General features: G+C 42.7%; 2 protein-coding genes and 1 long non-coding RNA gene across 6 annotated transcripts; all 3 read right to left on the bottom strand.

The window, feature by feature from the left end:
• Window positions 1-2878: 2878 nt before the first annotated feature.
• LOC144901596 (uncharacterized) lies at window positions 2879-5437 on the bottom strand. Of its 4 annotated transcripts, none has more exons than XM_078795609.1 (2): window positions 5176-5437; window positions 2879-5109 (listed from the first exon to the last, which is right to left on the bottom strand). In XM_078795609.1, the coding sequence occupies exon 2, from the start codon at window positions 5086-5088 to the stop codon at window positions 4621-4623; it is 468 nt and encodes a 155-aa protein (XP_078651735.1). In that variant the 5' UTR covers window positions 5089-5109; window positions 5176-5437; the 3' UTR covers window positions 2879-4620. The 4 variants fall into 4 exon arrangements, with proteins under 4 accessions (XP_078651735.1, XP_078651736.1, XP_078651737.1 ...); XM_078795610.1 differs by having other exon boundaries at window positions 2879-5106; XM_078795611.1 differs by having other exon boundaries at window positions 2879-5106; window positions 5180-5437.
• Window positions 5438-6238: 801 nt separating this feature from the next.
• Window positions 6239-10500, bottom strand: LOC144901595 (uncharacterized). Its single transcript, XM_078795604.1, has 2 exons — window positions 10042-10500; window positions 6239-8639 (listed from the first exon to the last, which is right to left on the bottom strand). The coding sequence occupies exon 2, from the start codon at window positions 8593-8595 to the stop codon at window positions 7489-7491; it is 1107 nt and encodes a 368-aa protein (XP_078651730.1). The 5' UTR covers window positions 8596-8639; window positions 10042-10500; the 3' UTR covers window positions 6239-7488.
• A 6532-nt stretch (window positions 10501-17032) lies between these two features.
• Window positions 17033-17807, bottom strand: LOC144901629 (uncharacterized). Its single transcript, XR_013629686.1, has 3 exons — window positions 17736-17807; window positions 17482-17604; window positions 17033-17242 (listed from the first exon to the last, which is right to left on the bottom strand). It is a non-coding gene; the product is annotated as an uncharacterized LOC144901629 (long non-coding RNA).
• Window positions 17808-19732: the final 1925 nt, after the last annotated feature.

Raw genomic sequence — 19732 nt, 5'->3', positions numbered from 1 at the left:
TGCTAGCTGCTAAAGTGGTCAACACGTCGCGAAGCAAGATCAAGTTTGGATTGTGTGAAAATGGAAGGAACGATAGTAAAGTTTGAGGAATCGTTTTCGAAGAAAACAACAACCTCAACCGCAGGACGCCGTTTTCAAGAAGCATCAAGTGGTGTTCCACAGAGCAGGTCTCTTTCATTCCACACGTTTAGCATCTTTCTATTTCACCATTAACTTCCTTACGAAAAATCTTTTGAAAGACACCCTCAGACATGACAACAGAAGCTGATGGAGACCACTGTGGAGGATCACCAGCAGACAAGCTCTTAGCTCCACTATCAGATAGTGAGCACACGACGTCACACTCTCCTGACACTGATGATGATGATGATGATGAAGACTCTACAGCTGATATGACATGTCACCCTGACAACACACGCTTGAAATGCCACCACTGCGACAAGAGCTTCAGCTTCAAGTCACGTTTAAAAAGACACATGATGATCCACACAGGAGAAAAACCCTTTCCTTGCTCTGCCTGTGGTCAGGATTCTCTCGGAAGGTACATTTGACAGCACACACAAGGATACACACTGGGGAGAACTCATTTTCCTTTAACGTGTTTAACGTGTGCTGTAAGATTGATATGAAATCATCATTTGACAACACACACGGAGAAAAACCTTTTGCCTGTTCAATCTGCGGTAAAAGATTCACTATGAAGTCAAATTTGGAGCTACACACAAGAACTCACACTGGAGAGAAACCTTTTACCTGTTCAGCATGTGGCGTTGGTTTTGCTCCAAAAGGTGATCTGGAAAAAGTACATGAGAATACACTCTGGAGAGAAACCGTTTGGATGTTCAGTATGTGGGCTGGGTTTTGCACGATAAGATCATGTGAAAAGACACATGAGAATACACGCATGAGAAAGTGTCCCACTGAAGTGCGTACGCGATGAGAGATGATCGTATACGTGCCAGCTTAGCATTTGTTCATACACCAACACCGTGCAGGAGTGAGTCTCTGTCTGCTTTGTAAAATTAGTAAAACAAAGTCACTCGCTGTTGCTCACTGTTGTCTTCTCTTAGTGAGCTCCAGCCACCTTCAAAGTTGCTTTAATTGATGGTATTGCACTCAATCGCTTCTTTTTACACTTGTATGGCCATGGAAAACAGTCAAATGTGACTCGACACATCGTCTGCACAGCTCCAAAGGTTTCAGGATATAAATAATAGAATGGTTCTTTGTAAAACACAAGAAAGCCTCACGAAAGCCTAGAAGCGAAGCACTTCAAGACATTCATTCATTCATTTTCCACCTCACAAGGGTCGCGGGGTGCTGGAGCCTATCCCAGCTGCGTTTGGGCGAGAGGCGGGTGTATCCATCCTCAGTATTTATTTTCATTTTGTCATATCATTTTCATGTTGAATTATTTATTTTACGTATATTGTCATTTTATTTTGAAATTTGTTTTATTTTGGTGACTCCCTGTAAGGAAGGCCCTCCCTGTAGTTTCGCGGTACTCCCCTCAGACGGCGGGAGATCCCGCTGAGGAGAGGTAAGTTCATATAGTCGCTCTTGTCTTCAGAGCTAAAACAGTAAAACCATTCATGAGTTGTGTAAATTTGTATTGTGAAGCTCACATGCATTGTATGAAAAAAAGGTGTGCTTTGTGCTGACCTTTTGAGGCACTTTATGTAACGTACAGTAGCGGCATCCACATGCTAGTTACCGATGTTAAGCTAGGCTAAGAGAAGAGCATGTGTGGGGTTTCTCATGCACTCTGCATGTTTCTCGTCTTTCTTTTAGAGTGTGTCTGTTCAAATCCAGACGAGTTGCTGTACTCATTTTATTTTATTCACACAGATATTTGAGCTCATGGTTTTTTGTTCATTTATGTTATAATGTTCATGATAAAACATAAAAATTGCCACTGTTGAATGTAAAAATGTGTTTTAAGGAACCTTGTTGCCAGAATGCACAAACAAAAATGTTGAACTATACGATCAAACATTGAAAGGTATTTGTGTTTCCAAATGTTACGTTGAATGAATTATGCGAATTTATAGAAACGTGCATTAACTGAGACGGCGAGATCCCGCTGAGGAGAGAGGTGTGCCTGTTGAAATCCAGACGAGTTGCTGTACTCATTTTATTGTATTCACACAGCTGGTCCCAAATAAATCCTGCTCCAGTGGCAAGACAGCGGCGATCCCCGTCTCATCTATTCGCACAACACAACGCAGAGTTTTATCCCAGTGAGACAAGAGAGGGTCGGCTAGACCGGCTACACGGGGGTCCACCCTGGGCTGGTGGCCAGCCAATCCCAGGGCACATATAGACAAACAACCATTCACACTCACATTCATACCTATGGACAATTTAATTTGTTAATTTGGAAAGGCATGTAATTGGAGTTTCTTTTCCTTTTGTTGTCATTTAAAATGATTTGTATACTGCAATACTGCAATACTCTGATGTGAGTGTAAGTCAGTAAACAATCAAATATGTACCACAAACCATCTTTGCTTGGACAATTCCAAGTGGCCCGCTGATGGTAGCCATGGCTGCTTTGTTTGCCCCTGATCTAAAGGGGTCTGAATACGGCCTAAATAAGTCGATAATCGGATTGCTCCTGCTGCGTCTTCTTCTTCTCTGGCATACCAGGGCCCTCATTTGTAAAGGTTTCTGTGGACAAAGAAGTGGCGACAGAAGGAGCGAAGGGTACGTGTTTGTGTGGAGATGTTGTTTTTAAGGAGCAATCTGGGATCCGGATTGGGAACACTGGAGTTGACAGGTAGCGTACGTGGTGCAAATATAAGCTAAAGGTCCTCACAAAAAGCAATTGTAATTACTTTGATTTTTTACAGATCATTTTGAATATTTATTTGGCCTTTATTTTACCAGATAAGATCAGTTGAGAACAGCTGAGCTGGTAAAAACAAAACAACAGGAATCCATAATGTAACCATTCAATGAAAAACCTGGAAGAAGAGACAAGATAGCTCATCGCTAAAGTAGGTCAAGACCAGAATGACTCAGCACTTGCAGTCAGCTGGGGACTGTTGCAGCTAATGTTTCAACGGGGGAATGAAGAGCTGAAAGTTGGGAGTTGTAGTCAGTCGCTGCGCCATAACTTCTGGAACTTTTGGAACAGATGGCGTACCGTGTCACTGGATCTCAGCTGTTGTGGGAAAGGGGGAGGAGCTTGGTGATCTACCCATGTGCCGATCCTGATCATGAAATCACTTTGGATGCATGCCCCTTTTGGTGGCCCAAAGCGATAAATCAGGGGTGTCCAAACCATTTTCCCGGGAAAATGAAAGGATGCAACCTTTCCACTTTGCTATTTTGTAAAGCAGCACATATCATATGTAGATATACTGAGAAGTTGTTCACATTCCAAGAAGACTGCATCTTCAGCTTTTATGTCATACACATAAAAGGCATATTAGCAGCTTCACTCTTTTCCTTTTGACCATATTTGCTGCATTTAAACTTCCTGTTTCAACTGTAGCACACAAAGCACACACACAGAGAACATTCTTCCACACATGACCACGTGATCTGGCCGTATTTCTTTTAGAAATGAAACAGTACAAAATACCACAATGTTACTTACGTACACGCATTTCAGTGGTAGACGCATGTGGCCATGTGGGTAAATCAAAGTCCGTTGATTTCAAGCGGTGAAGCTGCTTTTATTTACTGCTGCTGCTCTCAGCAGCACACTTGTGATGGTTAAGCTGGTACTTACAGGAGAACCTTTCAGCACAAACACTGCAACTCAACACTTTCTCTCCCGTGTGTCTTCTCACGTGTGCGGTCAACTCACCTTTTCCAGCAAAACCTACACCACACACTGAACAGGAAAAAGGTTTCTCTCCAGTGTGACTTCTCGTGTGTACTTCCAAGTTTGATTTCTTTGAGAATTTTTTACTGCAGACTGAACAGGGAAAAGGTTTCTCTCCAGTGTGACATCTTGTGTGTGAGTTCAAGTTTGACTGGAGAGAGAATCTTTTACCACAGACCAAACAAGCAAAAGGTTTCTCTCCAGTGTGACATCTTGTGTGTCACTTCAAATTTGACTTAAAAGAGAATCTTTTACTGCAGACTGAACAGACAAAAGGTTTTTCTCCTGTGTGGGTCATCAAGTGTGTTTTTAACTGTGACTTGCAGCGGAAGGTTTTGTCACACTGAGAGCAGAGGTTGTTTGTGTGTGTTCTTGTGTGTGTTCTTGTGTGTGTTCTTGTGTGTGTTCTTGTGTGTGTTCTTGTGTGTGTTCTTGTGTGTCTTACAAGTGCTGCTCGAATAGAAAAGCTTTTCTTGCAGATTAAACAGGCATATGGTTTTTCCCGAGTGTGTGTTATTGTGTGTATTTTCAAAACTGCCTTTCTCGAGAATCTGTCACCGCAGGTTGAACAGGTGAAAGGCTTCTCACCTGTGTGTCTTCTCATGTGTACTTTCAAATCGTTACTTCTGGCAAAAGCGACACCGCAGATTGAACAGGGATACGGTTTTTCTCCCGTGTGTATTCTTGCATGTTCTGTCAAATATTGCTTCTGAGAGAATGTTTTACCACAAACTGAGCACAAGAATGGTTTCTCTCCTGTGTGACCCCTGATGTGTATTTTCAGATTACGGCGGTTTTTTAAAGCTCTTGTCGCAGTGGTGGCATTTCAAGCGTGTGTTGTCAGGGTGACATGTCATATCAGCTGTAGAGTCTTCATCATCATCATCATCAGTGTGCTCACTATCTGATAGTGGAGCTAAGAGCTTGTCTGCTGGTGATCCTCCACAGTGGTCTCCATCAGCTTCTGTTGGAGGCTCCGCCTCTCTCTTCTCCTCACCTTCATCCTCATCATCTTCACTCTTCACAATGACACCGATCACTGGGAACTCCTCCGGTCCTTCCGGATGCTCTCCCTCCTGGCTGATGCTGTGCTCCTCCTCTTCCTCTTTAATGTGGGGGGGCTGGGGCCCCTCCTCTTCCTCTTTAATGTGGGGGGGCCGGGGCTCCTCCTCCATCACGTCTCTAAAGTGTTGGGGATGAGGCTCCGTCTCTTCCTTTTTGATGTGGAGGGGCTGTGGCTGCTCCCGCTCCATCCTGGAGTTCCACTCCTGCTGCTTAGGGGGGGATATTCTTCACTGACGTCTCCAGGACACAATAAGACAAACACACGCTTTACTTACTCACACTCGATCTTGCTTGATCGCTTCCGCGTCTCTCTGTCAGTAGCTAGCAAGCTGAGCTAGCCCGATGAAGCTAGCACTCCATTACACGACATATATGTCGTTCTTCCTAACACATATTTCCCGGGTGACTGTAAAACAGCCTGAGGTTTGTCTCTGTTGAATTAACAAAGCATGAACGGTCGTTCAATAAAAACATTCGTATTGGTTAGAGTGTTCCGAAGCTTTGGAGTGTATGGCAAGTAATCCAGAGAGCAGAAGGCGCGGCGTGATGACGTCACCACTGACGGCCAGCCGCTTCGTTTCCTCCCGCTGAGATCATAAAGCGTCCCCTTTTATTCCTTAAAAATGATGAGGAGAATTGTATTTATTGGTCAACATGGAAGCCAATCAATACAGCGCTTGTGTACATTGACCGCAATCTTGGAAATACTTTGCACGCCGTCTCTGGAGAAAAACTATGGAAGCCCGTTTCCGCCACTGAAAAAATATCCCAATGGTAAATCGAAATTATGAGATAAGAAAGTCGAAATTACGGGATAGACGGTCATAATAATCAGATATGTAGAAGAGTCACAGCAGCAGCTCTTCTCTCCTGCTCAGACATGGATTGTGAGTACATTGAGGAGTACTTTAAGTGTGGCGGTACAAGTGATGAAATACTTCATTTGCTGGTGAATTCACATGGAATTGCACCAAGCAAACGCACGTTGGAAAGAATTTTGAGGCATCGAAATAATAAAAGGGATGTGGCTGAAGTGGCATCCTTCCTTCAAGAACACCAGGACACATCCGGTCAGGGCCACGCCTACCGGCGGATGCACCAAGACTGCTGACTGCAGGGAATCGTCGCTGACAGAGTTTTACTTAAGTTTTACTGAAGTTACTGGATGTTGAAGGTGTTGATCTGAGGTCAAGGTTACGGAGGCGAACTTAATGAGGCACTTTGGAACACCCACAGAGTCGCCAAGTCCACGAATCACAAACACCTCATAGACGTGCTTCCATTTGGCATGCAGTTCCACATTTATGGAGGCCAGGACTATTTGCACCCTGTGGACTTGGAGAAGGTTCAAATCTGCCCTGAAGGGTGTGTTTTCAAAGACTTCCCATGTGATGAAGATGTGTTTGATGTCTGTGTGGACTTGATGTTGGGGAACAATCTCAAGATAACACATGCCCCCTCAATGTGGGCACCTTGTTTGTTTTCGGAATTAACTTTCAAAAAATGCCCTTTTCAATCAATATTTCACCTTGATGCTAACATGACCAATAAATTATCATAACATGACTTTTCCCTGTTAGGTTTCACATTTTTTCTCTTAATGTTTTGACTTTTATTCATTCATTTTCTCTGCCGCTTGTCCTTACTCGGGTGATGGGGGTATGCCACCACAAGAGGAGGGGCGCACCCTGGACTGGTGGCCAGCCAGTGACAGGACACATACAGAATGAATAAACCACCACCAACGCTCACATTCCTGTGAGCAATCAAAAGGCTCAAATTGACCTAACATGCACATTTTAGGAATGTTGACAACCCGGAGAAAAAGCCAAGCACACATGGGGAGAACATGCACATTTTAGGAATGTTGACAACCCGGAGAAAAAGCCAAGCACACATGGGGAGAACATGCAAACTCCACACAGAGATGCCCAAGCGGAGATTCCAACCCACATCTCCTGACTGTGTGGCCAACATGCTGACCACAAATTTTGAAATGTCTCCTTCTTTTTCTCTTTCTGTGTTCTTTTTCAGTTTTCTTGTTAAATTCTAAATTCTACGTGTAGGATGGGCTTAGCCTATGGTGACTTATGTCATGGACTTTAGCATTCGTTAAAGACTCGCCAATTCGCTCCCCAAAAATACCCTTTTCACAGTGCTGGACATAACTAGCACTTCTCTTTCAATCTACAAATTTCACCTTCAAATATTTATTGAAGACATAATTCACCACTTACACACATCATGAGTTGGAATGTTCCAAGCAGTCCAGCCCACCTGTCCCAATAGGACAACCCCCCCTTGCTCCAAAGCAAAACAGCGGCTGAAGGGATTGGAGAAATCAAAGCTCGTGGAATATTGATGCTTTTGCCCACATGACTTCAAATCCATCACGGCAGCACCAACACAGGACTGGAAAGCACCTCCAAAAGAAGGGAGTCAACATGAGCACATCACATCTGCTGGCAGGCGGTCACTAGGAATACTACGATGTGCTGTAGGAATACAAACACAACAAAGTAGTGGCTGCAGAACGTTAAGCACACAGGAATGACGTCAAAGTCCTGATAGTTCCACGTCCTGCAGCTTCACCGACTGCGGCTGTTCCCACCAGCACACTTGTGATTGCTGACCTGGTACTTGTACGAGAACCTTTCATCACACACGCTGCAACTGAACACTTTCTCACCGGTGTGTGTCCGCGTGTGTCGCACAAACGCAGAACGGTCGGCAAAACTTTTGTCACAGAAGGAGCAGGAGTACGGCTTTTCTCCCGTGTGCGTCCTTTCGTGCGTTTTCATGTGTCCCTTGATGGAGAACCTTTTACCGCAAACCGAACAGGTGAAAGGTTTCTCCCCGGTGTGCGTCCTTGTGTGTTTCACCAACCCTGAGCGATCGCTGAAGCTTGTTTTGCAGACAGAGCAGGAAAATGGCTTTTCGCCGGTGTGTGACCTGACGTGTGTTATCAAATGCGAACTTTCAGCAAATCTTTTGCCACAAAATGAGCAGGCAAAAGGTTTCTCTCCGGTGTGTGTTCGCATGTGTTTGATCAACACGGCGTGAACGCCAAAACTGGAGTTGCAGATTGAGCAGGAAAAAGGTCTTTCTCCGGTGTGTGTCCTGGAATGCATTAACAAATTGCCTCGTAAAGAGAAACTTTTACCGCACACTGAGCAAAGGAAGGGTTTCTCTCCTGTGTGTGTTCGCGTGTGTGCCGTCAAACCACCCTTTATTGAGAAGCTTTTTCCACACACTGAGCAACTGAATGGTTTTTCTCCAGTGTGGCATCTCATGTGTCGTGTCAGATTCTTCTTGTTGCCAAAGGTTTTGTCGCAGTGGTGGCATTTCAAGCGTGTGTTGTCAGGGTGACATGTCATATCAGCTGTAGAGTCTTCATCATCATCATCATCAGTGTCAGGAGAGTGTGACGTCGTGTGCTCACTATCTGATAGCGGAGCTAAGAGCTTGTCTGCTGGTGATCCTCCACAGTGGTCTCCATCAGCCTCTGTTGTCTTGCATCGAGTTGAGCTGCAGCTGGGGGTCTCCACCTCTCTCTTCCCCTCATGTCGACCTTTGTCTTCATCAACTTCACTCTTCACAATGACACGGACCAGAGGGAACTCCTCCGGTCCTTCAAGCTTCTCCTGACTGATGCGGTGATCCTCATCTTCCTCTTTAACCTGGAGGGGCTCCATCCTGAAGCTCCACTCCTGCACCTCAGTGGGGGAGATCCTCTTAACTGCAAGGTACAACACAAGAAGACAAACATACAGTAACTACAGATAAAATAGAAAGACATGCACGATTGAAGAGTGGCAGGAAAAGACGTGGACATTCGAGGTCAGGACAATGCCTGTGCTAATCACAGCATTCGAGGGGTTGCAGTGCAGGAACATCTGAGCTCTCCAGTCCTGGGAAAAAAAAAGACAGTTGGTGTCACAGACCCTTGGGGTGGCGACACTGTCCCTCCCTCGTTTATTAGTCTGGATGTAAGTTTGACCATTCACAACCACCTGTGGAAAGGTCAGTGGGTGTGGGTGTGACTTTGCTACCATGGTTATTGGGCCCACGGCATCATCCGCTGCTTGGTGAGAAGAGTAGTACATTGTTTCATGTTGGAGATTACAGAAATGTCCAATAAGCCTGAACACAGTCCCTAGATTTGTCACTTGTTGCTTTTTTGACAAAGACAGCAAGAGGTCCGGTTCTGTAGAAAGCATTGCCAAAAGCAGTGGTGTTCACCTGTGGTGTGTTTTTAAGGTCATGGTTTAACAAAAAACTATGGAAAAAACAGCAAACATTTTGCAAGTGTAATGTCATAATATTATTTTAGTAGCATCAAGTTGAAATATCAAAAAAGTATTTCTGAAAAAAAAAAAGCCGTATTAGGAATAATGTTACGACACTGAAGTAAAAATTATGGGAATGATGTCATAATTACAACATCATTTCCAAGAAGAAAGTTGAAGAAATTCGTAGTTTGTGACAACTTTCACAGACAATGGAAATGAAAACTATTCTGACTGTGATACAGAGAGAAAAAAGTCATATTGTAACAAAAAATCAAGACTTGTAATGTTGTCAGAAGAAAATCTATAAGATGATTAAGGACAAGAGCTCAAATATTTGGAAAGAAAACAAAATGCTGTTTTTCTCCACTTTGGTTTGCGAAACTAGTATTTCAAGATAAAATGAAAGATGTGCTCATTCCTCAAACCTTTGTAATATTTTGCCTCGACTTTGGCTGCGTTATCGTTTGCACAATTATTTTCATTCCGTGTATATCTGTAATGTTTTCTAGCAAATGCTAACTCGAACCGTGTGTACAATGAGCGCTACTTATCCATTTGACCAACATACTGCTGACTTTATGTACTTATGAGGCATTACTGCAATTGTATTTGAATTGAATTGTGAATTATTTAACGATATGAACAGCAGTTTTGATGACCTGTGAACTTTGAAAACGGTGAACGTGTAACCGAAATGACCTGTTGTCCTTGGCTGCTTTACACAAATAAAAGTTACAAATGTATTGGTAAATGGCTACACGTTCGCTTTTGCCGACATCTGGTGGTTAGGGAGATGTTATGGTCAGCAGAGGAAGGCAAACGTCTGCCAGTTGACTGTCAGTCACTAACCTGATGCTTTCAACTCGACTCGAGGCTTCTTGAAAACGGCGTCCGCTGTTTTTGACGTTCCTCATCGTACGCCTGCTTCCGTTCTTTCGGACTACAAATATATCTCCAAATGCCGCGGTTAGTCTCTCGGCGTTTGTACTAGACACATTCTCACACAGTCACACTTATTTATAACAACACTTTACTTTGCTCACACTTAATCTCTGCCTCGCGATGTGTTGAGAACTTCCGCGTCTCTTTGTTAGCAACTAGCAGGCTAAGCTAGCCTGAAATGCCTCAACGTGAGCAGTGACGCTTGTGCAAGCGGTGAACTATTAAACTAAAGGGTAATTATATATACTCTGGCGTGTGATATAAATGGGGCAAACGCGGCGATGAACGTATTACCTATGATCTTACTAATTTGAAAGAAAGGCGACAAGAGAAGGTGTCGAGTAAAAATCAAATGGTTGCGGTAAATGAGCAGTGCGCATGCGCACAACGACCGCCATTTTGGGCCATTGTTTATGGAACCCCAGAGAGGACAAAACACCACAAATACACAGATTTACCGCAATTACCACATTCCACAAATACTGTATTTTACGCTTGCTTGTTTTTAAAGTGATCGTTTACTGTATTAATAGTGTATACATACTAACTATACTAAGTATATTACAATAACAAGCGCATGTCAACATTCTATGAAATAAACCTGACACTCTGTCACAGCGTTTTGTAATGCATATAAATGATAGAAGCACAATTGTAAGTGCTGTTACAGAAATGCACTAAGCATAATTCTGAAATCAGTTCCTTCATTTAGTTCATAAATTATGTATTTCATTGAAGCTTAAAAAGTGTTACATTATAATGAGCTGACAAATAAGTTACAGGTCAATTAACTTATTGCGTATGTTTTCGTTGTTCCCATGGCAGAACTAGAGTTTCTTGTTTTGTACTACTAAGTGGCTACGACAGTATTAGTCTGAACGAGTTCACGTTCAAGTTCTTTATTTACAAATACTTTGCGTTCAGTTCTACGTTCTTAGAAAAATGAACGTGTTCAATGAACGCGTTCTGTTGAACTCTTTCATGCTCAACACTGGTGAGTATTTACATGAGAGATACTGATGGCCTCATAACATGGCTGTCATGCAGGGTGTTTTTGTAGGAAGAAACTGAAGCATACACACACACAGTCAAATATAAAGTTTCTATTTTTTTATTCTTTTGAAATGCTTTCTAAACTACTGAGATGCTGGTTTTGGCTGGACATCCGTCCTCCTCTGCTACTATGAGTTGCAGAAGTCAGATTTGCTGCAATCAGCATTGTGTCACATTCTCGGTTGGGCCTGGATCCCAAACGCGGAGGCAGGTGGCAGGTGAGTACTCGCAACAGTTTATTGAGTCCAAAGGGTAACAAAAGGTGGTGGTGTCGAAAAGGGTGCACCATGGAACAAAACACACAGAGCAAGGCTGGTGAAGGCTTGAGCCGCTGAACGCATAAGATATGCCTTAAGATATGCCTTAAGATATGCCTTAAGATATGCCTTAAGATATGCCTTAAGATATGCCTTAAGATATGCCTTAAGATATGCCTTAAGATATGCCTTAAGATATGCCTTAAGATATGCCCTAAGATATGCCTTAAGATATGCCTTAAGATATGCCTTAAGATATGCCTTAAGATATGCCCTAAGATATGCCTTAAGATATGCCTTAAGATATGCCCTAAGATATGCCTTAAGATATGCCTTAAGATATGCCTTAAGATATGTTTAATGATATGCTCTAAGATATGCCCTAAGATATGCCCTAAGATATGTTTAATGATATGCCCTAAGATATGCCTTAATATATGCCTAAAGATATGTTTAATGATATGCCCTAAGATATGCCTTAAGATATGCCCTAAGATATGTTTAATGATATGCTCTAAGATATGCCTTAAGATATGCCCTAAGATATGTTTAATGATATGCTCTAAGATATGCCTTAAGATATGCCCTAAGATATGTTTAATGATATGCCCTAAGATATGCCTTAAGATATGCCCTAAGATATGCCTTAAGATATGCCTTAAGATATGCCTTAAGATATGTTTAATGATATGCTCTAAGATATGCCCTAAGATATGCCTTAAGATATGCCTTAAGATATGCCTTAAGATATGTTTAATGATATGCTCTAAGATATGCCCTAAGATATGCCTTAAGATATGCCTTAAGATATGCCTTAAGATATGTTTAATGATATGCCCTAAGATATGCCTTAAGATATGTTTAATGATATGCCTTAAGATATGCCCTAAGATATGCCTTAAGATATGTTTAATGATATGCCTTAAGATATGCCCTAAGATATGCCTTAAGATATGCCCTAAGATATGCCCTAAGATATGCCTTAAGATATGCCTTAAGATATGCCTTAAGATATGTATGTTTAATGATATGCCTTAAGATATGCCCTAAGATATGCCTTAAGATATGTTTTAAGATATGTTTAATGATATGCCCTAAGATATGTTTAATGATATGCCTCAAGATATGCCTTTATTCGTCCCTCAGTGGGGAAATTTGTAAAGTACACTAAGAGGGTTTCGTAGCAAGGCTGGAGCACCAGGTGGCGAAAGAGAACAATCCAGCGATGGCCAGCTGTTAGAGATGAGTTTAAGTACTGGAGGGTCATCAGCTTCAGGTGCGTTCAGCAGCTCCGCCTCCAGCCAGGAGCAATCCACCTGGAGCAACAGAAATGGACAGGAGGGAGACAGAGGCACAAAGCAAGGGCAACCGGACGTGACGTTTCCAAAATAATTGCAGTCGTCATCAGACATGCACATCTTCAGCACTAAGAAAGAAAGGAGAACAACATCAGCATTATTACGTTACGAATGACCGCAACACGCCATGATGTGACGTACAGCACACGCAGCGAGAGTGGGGATTTTTGGAAGACTTTAGGAATGTATTTTTTCATTCACGTTCTAGCAGTAATTCCAGGAGTACACTGCATTTCATGGATTGAAATGCATGAACATGAACAGGAAATCATGCTGAGTGACTCCAGTATGAAAAAATGTCTTGTAGTAAACGTACCCCTGCTTCCGCGCTGCAGTGTAGCACAGTTTGGTAGAACATGCGGACACGCAATTTCCTCACATTTTCGACTTTCATAATGTTGGCAGATCACGGATTCAGGCTAATTACGCCTGTTTATGTTTTCTTTAACAACACCCTTCCTTGTCCTTTTGTGTTTTTTTCTGGTGCGCGCTGAAGGTGACGGATCAACCACGGCACACTCACCAGCCGCGAAGAGCAGGGCGGCGCTTACAGCCACGAGCAACAACTTCATTGTGTTGTTCATCACAGCAACCTGTGGCAGAGAACGTTACATTGATGTGGATTTCAAATGTACACATACATTGTTGTGTAGTTTTTATATGCCGGCAACAAAGACATTTCTTTGGTATGACCTTTGTTTTTTTGCATTAGCATGCTAACTCCGCACAGCGGAGGTCCTCAGTCAACATGCGAGTGTCATTCCTACCACGCCTTGAAAGTTGACTTTTAGTGTAAGTCGGAACTTTGGCCCGTTTCTCCTCTTCTTTCTAAATTAGTTAGGGTTAACCCTAACCCTAACTTTTAAAGGAAAAACCCTTTTTGGGGAGAATTTTCCACATTATCTGCAATTCTTATGTAAGACATGAACACATATGAAAGACACAAAAACAGACCGAAAGAGACAGCTCATCCCTGCATGTCATGCTGAGAACGTGTGTATGGTGAAGCCACCCATCCACCCACCCACCCACCCACCACCCATCCACCCATCCACCCATCCACCCATCCACCCAATCCACCCATCCATCCTTCCAACCAATCCACCCACCCACCCATCCACCCACCCACCCATCCACCCATCCACCCATCCACCCAATCCACCCATCCATCCTTCCAACCAATCCACCCACCCATCCACCCATCCACCCAATCCACCCATCCATCCTTCCAACCAATCCACCCACCCATCCACCCATCCACCCAATCCACCCATCCATCCTTCCAACCAATCCACCCACCCATCCACCCAGGGTTAGGGTTTATGTCTCACATACGGAATGTGGATCTAGTCCAACCCCACACACCCCCAGCATGGACTGTTTTCTCGGCTGGCGTCGGGGAGAAGGCTCCACTGTAGAACAACCGGTTTAGAGACAGCTCCTTCCCCCTGGCCATCAGACTGCTGAATGCCGCTGTACCTGCCCACACGCAAAACTTTAAATCATTATTATTTATTCAAAATTATTTCAATTATTTGTGCAATTTACTCTTTACGCTGTACAATGTTGTTCATATTTGGTGTCGTCTATTTATTCTCCACATTATGATTGTTATTGATTATTATTATTATTTTTTATTCTCTGGTATTATACGGGAGCCAGGCAACGACATTTCGTTGGCAGTTTCACTGCTGTGTGTTTGTGCAATGACAATAAAGGAAGTCTATCTGTCTGTCTGGATGATGGGCAAAAATTCCCCCCAAAAGTGTAGCTTTCCTTCAATGATAAGATTACAAGTTTGAAGTTAGCGAGAATAAAGTCAATATTGGAATTATGCTATGTATGTGTTGTGATAATTCCATTGATAATATTTTGAATAATATTTATTCTGTGAAGGACATATTGTGGTAAGGTGCTGCAGGGCAAAGGGTGTATGTACAGCAAGCGAGACTATAAAAGGCATAAGTTGTGACTTGTCTCGTAATATTAATAATTGTGTACTTCTCATAAAAATGACGACTTTCAGTATGGCTTTGTCATTTTATCATTTGTTTGTGTTTTTTGTATAAAATGTATATTTGAATATTATAATATTGTTTGATCAATTCATGTGCTTGTTTTTTCCACCCAGTCCTCAGGGCCTCTGAAGGAGGGGGGGGCGACGATTGGCTGATCCTTACCCATGGAACCAATTGACTGAGCGTTATAGCAATCGAGCTGGGGCTAAAGCTTCATACTTGCTCACTTGAACTTTATTCAGAAGTTTGCAGCAGCTACCATCCCCTATGGGTCTTCTGAATCACTCTTGGTCTGTCCCGTCACCTCGGACCTGTTTGCCTTGGGAAACCCTACCAGGGGCATATAGCCCCAGACAACATAGCTCCTCGGATCACTGGGGCACTCAAATCCCTCCACCACGATAAGGTGGTGATTCATGGAGGGGAAGCATAATAGTATTGACCTATGCATTATAGAGATGACAAAAACATGCTAGGTTCGTTGGCCACACCAAATTGTCCATAGGTATGAATGTGAGTGTGAATGGTTGTTTGTCTATATGTGCCCTGGGATTGGCTGGCCACCAGTCCAGGGTGGACCCCGCCTCTCGCCCAAAGACAGCTGGGATAGGCTCCAGCACCCCTGCGACCCTCGTGAGGATAAGCGGTAGAAAATGAATGAATGAATGAATGAATGAAAAAGGTTGTCAACAACGTTCCAATGTTCACATTAGCTGAAATACAATTGAAATTGTCTTGTGAAATCATGTTGTTTTAATGTTAGCATGCAGCAGGAGCAAATTTGCTGCTACATGAACATTGAATCTGTGATCTAACGTTGAAAATTCAACAGATTCCACATTGGGTTAATATCACTTTGCTGTCTAGAAGTAATTCCATAAACCCACAATCCTGTTGATTGTGGGTTTATGGCCTGTGTTGTGCAAGGCCATGAGATCAGTTCGTCACTCATTCTTTTATTCCTGCCTTTTATTTGCTCACTTGCTATAAATCCACCCTTTGTCTTGCAGCATTTCATCAAAATATGTACTGTACTTGCACACCATGCAAAATATTAATGTGCTAGTTTTGTCCTAGTATTGTATGAAGTGCAAAGTTAGGGTTAGGGTGTTTTTGTGGTGTATAACAGTTAACGAGTGTTGGCTCGATGCCAGGATGCCTGACTGCGTTGCTAGGCTAGCTAAGAAACACCAAATATTGGTTTGTATTTCAATGTATTTGTTGTAAAATGGCATTAAGTGTCGGGTAAAATCAAGTTGTTTGACATATTATTCAGCCTAACTAGCCTAGACTAGATGTGAGTATGTTGTTTTCCTGGCAAGAGGCTCTATGTTTTGCTACAGTCACATTTCTGTTGCTCCCTTGATGAGCGATGCTAATCGTGAGTGAGTGACATATGCAGAAATGTGATTGTGTATTTGATTGTTTATTGTTTGTAATGATGCACAGGTCATAAATAAATGCGCAAGGCACAAGGAAGATGCTAACGCGGTCCTCTCTCTCTTAATCCACAGCCATTGTAACTTAAGGTTACGCAGTGTCTCCTGGCCTGTGTAATCCTTGCTGCTGGTCCAGATTCCCCCTTGGTCTGGTGCTGCTCTGGTGCTGGTAACACTCCTGCTAGTAGATACGACTCGAGGTGTGTAGGTAGTGTATGTTGGGGTGTCTTTTCACAAAAACGTTTCCTTTTTCTGAAGGGCAAAGCTACATTTGTGTGGTCAACTCAGCACAGTGGCTCCAGTTCTTTACACTCCTCGTTTTGATCATCCATCATCCATTCTAACTGGAGAGGGACGCTATCCTCTTTGGGGCTGGGATGGTTTTGTTGATTGGCCAGTTTGCTGGTTCTCTAAAAAAAATGGAATGGCCAAACACTACCCAGACAAACCATCCGTGCAATGCCACTGTTGGAGATCAGAATGGATAGAGTTGGGAGACTATAGAATAGAATTGGGAGTTTTTAGGATTTTGGAACAGCAGTTGAGCTGGGATAGGATCCCAAAGCACCCGTGACCCCAAAGAAAATTGATTCAATGAATCGTTCAAATGTACAGGTTGATGAAAGTGAGTACTTCACATCAAGCCAATTCCCTCCAAGAAATACTCATGGCTTCATTGTTATCACGAAGGCTGTTTCTGCAGGAAGAACCTGAAGCGTCTCACACACACACAAACACACACACACACACATACACATACACACATACACAGTCAAATGTATTTTTTTTAATTCTTTTTGAAATGCTTGAGAAGAGAACTAAACTAGTAAGAATGTGGTCTGCCAGGAGGAGCCCAAATTCATCCTCTTATTGTGAAGGGCTGGCATTGCACAGTTCTTCTTTGCAGCAGGGTTTGCTGTGGACAGCATAGCGTGAATGCAGTAGGCACTCGGAATCAGACATGCACTTACGCACCACTGGGGCTGACAGAGAAAGAAAAACAGCATCAGCATTATTACATTATTGCTAACAGCAACACTGCTGTGATGTGACGTAGAGCACAGCCAATGTCATTTGGGATTTCTGGATGACTTTTGAACCAGATTATTTTCCTTGACATTTAGCTGGTTGGGTTACCACTGCATTCATGGCTTGACCAACATCTGCATAATGAACAGTAAGAATGCTGATTGGCTCTTGAACGATGATGTAGTACACTCACTTGTTTTGGTGGCTTGAAATTCACCACAGTTTCCTTCATGACGTTCACAAATCTCTGGTTTGTTGGAACAGTCTTCTTCGTGTCCAAAATCATAAAGACAGCCGATGCACCTCAAGGCTTCACCTGAGGAAGTACAAATGTACTCACTTATCTTGTTTTATTGTGTTTTTTTTTTTACATCACCCTTTTTGTCCTTTCGTGCTTCTGTCTGTTACGCCGTGAATGTGATGGCAGCACATCCGCAGCACACTCACCAGCCGTGAAGAGCAGAGCAACGCTTAAGGCCAAGACCAACAACTTCATTGTGTCGTCCAGCACAGCAACCTGTGGCAGAGAACATTACATTTATTAGGATTTCAAATGTACACAAGCTGTTAAAGTTGCCAGCCGTCACAAAGATAAATAAGGGACACCATGTTGACTGACCTTTCATTGTATGAAAACACGTTATTTACTGTTTGGCACATACCTGAACAGTTTGGCTCCAGCGGCAAAGTTCAAAGAGCGGCAACATTATTACAAAAATAAACGCATACTTAAGCAAATTTGAATTCATCACAAATGTCATCATTTTCAAGCATAAAAGGCTAAATGAACTACAATACAAATACAGCGGTACTTTGGTTACCATTAGGGATGAGCGACTACACCACTATCTTATCTGTATCTGTTCACCCATCTAAATGATCGGTATACGTATCATTTAGATGATATAGATGTGCGGGTCATAAACATGGGTAAAATGGAAATGGGCTGGTCTTCCATCGGTACATTTTTTGAAGTCTGAATTTGACATAGTTTGAGCAGTCTTTGCTGTAACAACATTTCTACGTTTTCTTATGCTTTTTTTTCAGTTTTGTTTCTAAAATGTGCCCTTCACATGCCCATAAAATGTGGTCGACAAATGGCCCAAGTGCCGCACTTTGGACATCCCTGGTTTACATATTTCACAGGGAGGGAGGAGTGTCAAGAAAGGTTGACTGCAGGCTTCCACAGTGGTGCACACACGCCAGGTTAAGTTGAGTGAGCGACCACACATGCTGGCAAAGACGGGGTTAGCTTGGGGCAAGCTACCATCAATTGACTCCACATCTGACACACTATTTTTCTATTTTTCCCTTATTACACTGTAATAAGGGACAAAGTAGCCCCTTGCCAACTCAGTATGGCACCGTATTTTTATTTGTATTTATTAATTTTATATCTGAACTTTTTATTTTTGATTGATTTTTATTATGCCGACTGCATAAACTGGAGGTCCTTGGAGTGCATACCACCGAGGACCGTACCTAGCACGCCTTGGAAGTTGAGTTTTAGTGTAGGATGGAACTGGTACACCTTATACTTGTACAACAAAGTAACTACATAAACCTGTAATCATGACAACACAAACAACACCTTTCATGTCTACATACCTTGTTGACTTGTTGAAGATTTTGCAAGGCGATGACATCTGTTTGTTGCTGTTTGTACTTTTATAGCTGCCTTTTATATGCTGAACTGCCGTATGCCCACCTTTTTCCCTTCAGCACTTTTACACAATATGTACTGCAGGCAAGTGAATATTGTTAGTCACATTTACAGCTCAACCACAAAGGCAAACACTCCTGAAGTCGTATCATATCAAGTTTAGCCACAAAGTTGCGGTTGTAAAAATATGCCTTAAATGTGCCTTAAAAGTCGACTGTGTGCTTTAATCTGGTAAAATATATACGATAGTCGTCAGACTCGTAATCTAAGCGTAATCTAAGAAATTCCAACCTTTTTCATATTCCAATTTTATCCTTGTGTGACATGACGAGGGAGTTGCAGGGAATGATATGCATGGCTAATATGACCAACAACGCCACCTTGGGTAGGGTCGCATTCGTTTGGGACCACTTCCGACTTCCTGTGACCACCGGTAGTGGCCGTAATCCTCAAAAAACGTACTTATGACGGCCGTATCTCGGGAACCGGAAGTCGTAAAGAGTCGCGGATGGTTTGAAAGCTCGTGGCTGAATTAGTGTTGGCGGAAGTCGGTTCCAAGTCGATACGACCTTTCGTTGGGGAGTTATTGGCAAAAAACGTCGCCCATTGAGATAACATTGTAGAAAGCAGAAGTACATTAAAGTGACCAATAGATGATGCTATTTAGCAAGTATCATAGCAGTACATTAACGTGACCATTAGATGGTGCTATTTAGCAAGTAGCATAGCAAAACTGCGTTTTGTGAAAACACTCGATCTGCAAATCTTCCAGCTCATGTTC

The sequence above is a fragment of the Doryrhamphus excisus genome, linkage group LG13 (assembly GCF_037039965.1).
Source record: "Doryrhamphus excisus strain RoL-2023G ecotype Guam linkage group LG13, RoL_Dexc_Guam_v1.1, whole genome shotgun sequence".
Taxonomy (NCBI): Eukaryota; Metazoa; Chordata; class Actinopteri; order Syngnathiformes; family Syngnathidae; genus Doryrhamphus; species Doryrhamphus excisus.
This window is presented reverse-complemented; position numbering and strand designations above follow the sequence as displayed.